The following is a 2,601-nucleotide window of genomic DNA, read 5'->3' as shown; positions in this document are numbered from 1 at the left end:
TGGCTATGTGAATGTAAATTTAAAATATGACTACGTGAATATAATATTTTATACTAGATTGTATATTATTGAAATATCCCTTAAAATTACTATACTGTATAAATTGTGTGCTGTGATTTCCAAACACACCCTTTGTATACATTAAAGACTTACATTAATTGAGGAGCATCAAGAATCATAGCCTGTTTGGCCAAGCTTATTTTCCCCTCAAAAGTACTTATTTTTTCAATAAGTGCTTATTTGAAAAAAAAAACGAGGTGTTTGGTCAAGCTTTTGGGAGAAGATAAGTCTTGGGGACTAACAGGAAGCGTTTTTGCTAAAAAATAGCTACCAAAAAACATTTTTTTTGAAAAATACTTTTGGGAAAAATACACATAGAAACACTTTTTAAAATCTTGGCCAAATACTAATTACTGCTCAAAAGTGCTTTTTAAATTAATTGGTCAAACACAAATTGCTTTGCACCAAAAATAATTTTTTGAAAGTACTTTTAAAATTGGCTGATTTTAGAAACTTGAACAAACATACTATTAAAATAATACTATCCATCTATTCTCCTCTATTCAATCCTGCCCATCTCACACGCTCTGTTTTTCCCCCTAAAACCCAACTAAACCCAACCGACATTCTTGATTTCTGCCAGCTCGTCAGTTACAATAAATAACATTCAACATCGTACACAATACAATAAAAGACAGAGTCCTTTGTCAAAGTGGAATCTGAAATTTTCACTTCAATTGATTGTGTTGTTCAATCAATGGCTGCGCGTTTTGCACTCTTCGTAATTACCATCACTCTCACAATCCGGGTCACCGTCGCTGAGATCCGATCCACACAGATCCGATCCGATTCACGTTCCACTATCCCTTTTGACGAATTCGGGTACACCCATTCGGGTCGTTTAAACCTAACCGTAACCGACATCTCTTTCTCCAATAACCAGAAAACCCCAATTTCTCAATTAGGGTTTTTCCTATGTACCCTAGACGCGTGGGTACACGTGCTTGAACAACTTCAAGAAGGTGAAATTCAGTGTCCACTTGAATCTAATCTTATAAAAAAAGTCTTCACTTTTGACCACTTGCAACCGCAGGCGCGTGAGTTCACTGCCTCGTTTAGTGTATCTGATGCTAATCAGTTTACTCTTGCTTTTGCTAATTGTATGCCCAATTTGGAAGTTACTATGAATGTACGTTCTGTTATGTATAATTTTAACCCAAAAAGTGGCAATCTTGATTTTTTATCAGCTGGGAAAACTGCACTTCCTGTTATATATTTGTTGTTTTTTATGGTGTATGTGTTGTTAGGGACTGTTTGGGTTTATACCCTTTATAGGAAAAGGTTAACTGTTTATAAAGTTCATTTCTTTATGCTCGCGGTATTGGTGCTGAAGGCATTGGATTTGTTAAGTGAAGCTGAAGATAAATCGTATATTAAGAGAACAGGAACTGCTCATGGTTGGGATGTTTTGTTCTATATATTTAGTTTCTTGAAAGGGATTACGTTATTTACGTTGATTGTTTTGATTGGTACTGGTTGGTCATTTGTGAAGCCTTATTTGCAAGATAAAGAAAAGAAGGTTTTGATGGTTGTGATACCGTTGCAAGTTGTGGCTAATGTTGCACAAGTTGTGATTGATGAAACTGGCCCGTTTGGTGAGAGATCGTATACGTGGAAGCAGGTTTTCTTGCTTGTAGATATTGTGTGTTGTTGTGCTGTGTTGTTTCCTATTGTGTGGTCGATTAAGAACTTGCGTGAGGCAGCAAAGACTGATGGTAAAGCGGCTGTGAACTTGATGAAGTTGACATTGTTTAGGCAGTATTATATTATTGTGATATGTTATATATACTTCACGAGGGTTGTCATTTATGCTCTGGAGACCATTACTTCGTATCGGTATCAGTGGACTAGTGTGGTGGCTGCTGAACTGGCTACACTTGCCTTCTATGTCTTTACTGGGTATAACTTTAGGCCTAAGGCGCATAACCCCTATTTTGCAATTGATGATGAAGAGGAAGAAGCTGCTTCAGAGGCACTCAAGCTTGAAGACGAATTTGAATTGTAATCACCATTGTAAGAAGGCTCCAGAAATAAAACAATCTAAAGTGAAATGGCACGTGCTTTTTAATTTTACTCATAGATTTTCGTGCTGAGAAGCTGACCTCTCTGTTGTACAAATTGATTAATGATTTTGTCAGCAATTCAAGATATTGTGACCTATTAGTGGTATTCAAGATATTGTATTAGCGGTAGTCCCGATAGTTTTCTTTTTGGATAGTAATATGTTGAATGGATATGTCAATTTCACAATTAATATTATGCTCAGTTTCACAATTAATATTATGCTGGACTTTCCAGGAAGCCTTTTCTTTTAATAACCACAGAAAGTCAAGTTTCGGTTTGCTTTCATTTCCTTTGTTCTTATTTCTTAACCCCACTGATTTCATATCCTGCACTGATCTTTAGAGTTGATGTTGTGTACAGGGGAGGAGGGAGAGTATAAGTTTTTTGTTTATATCTTATATACGTTTCAGGAAATCTATTAGATATGTATAAATATTTAATTGTGAACCCAGTAACTGTGATGAATATGGGTTCGAT

The 2,601-nt window shown here is 35.9% G+C and overlaps 1 protein-coding gene across 1 annotated transcript; it reads left to right on the top strand.

The window, feature by feature from the left end:
• Positions 1-741: 741 nt before the first annotated feature.
• On the top strand, positions 742-2,361 carry LOC132051732 (protein CANDIDATE G-PROTEIN COUPLED RECEPTOR 7-like). Its single transcript, XM_059442924.1, has one exon. It carries the CDS (start codon positions 758-760, stop codon positions 2,063-2,065), a length of 1,308 nt encoding a protein of 435 aa, XP_059298907.1. The 5' UTR covers positions 742-757; the 3' UTR covers positions 2,066-2,361.
• Positions 2,362-2,601: the final 240 nt, after the last annotated feature.

Source organism: Lycium ferocissimum, chromosome 4, assembly GCF_029784015.1.
Source record: "Lycium ferocissimum isolate CSIRO_LF1 chromosome 4, AGI_CSIRO_Lferr_CH_V1, whole genome shotgun sequence".
Lineage (NCBI taxonomy): Eukaryota > Viridiplantae > Streptophyta > Magnoliopsida > Solanales > Solanaceae > Lycium > Lycium ferocissimum.
The sequence above is the reverse complement of the archived record's forward strand: the minus strand, read 5'-3'. Positions and strand labels throughout refer to the sequence as shown.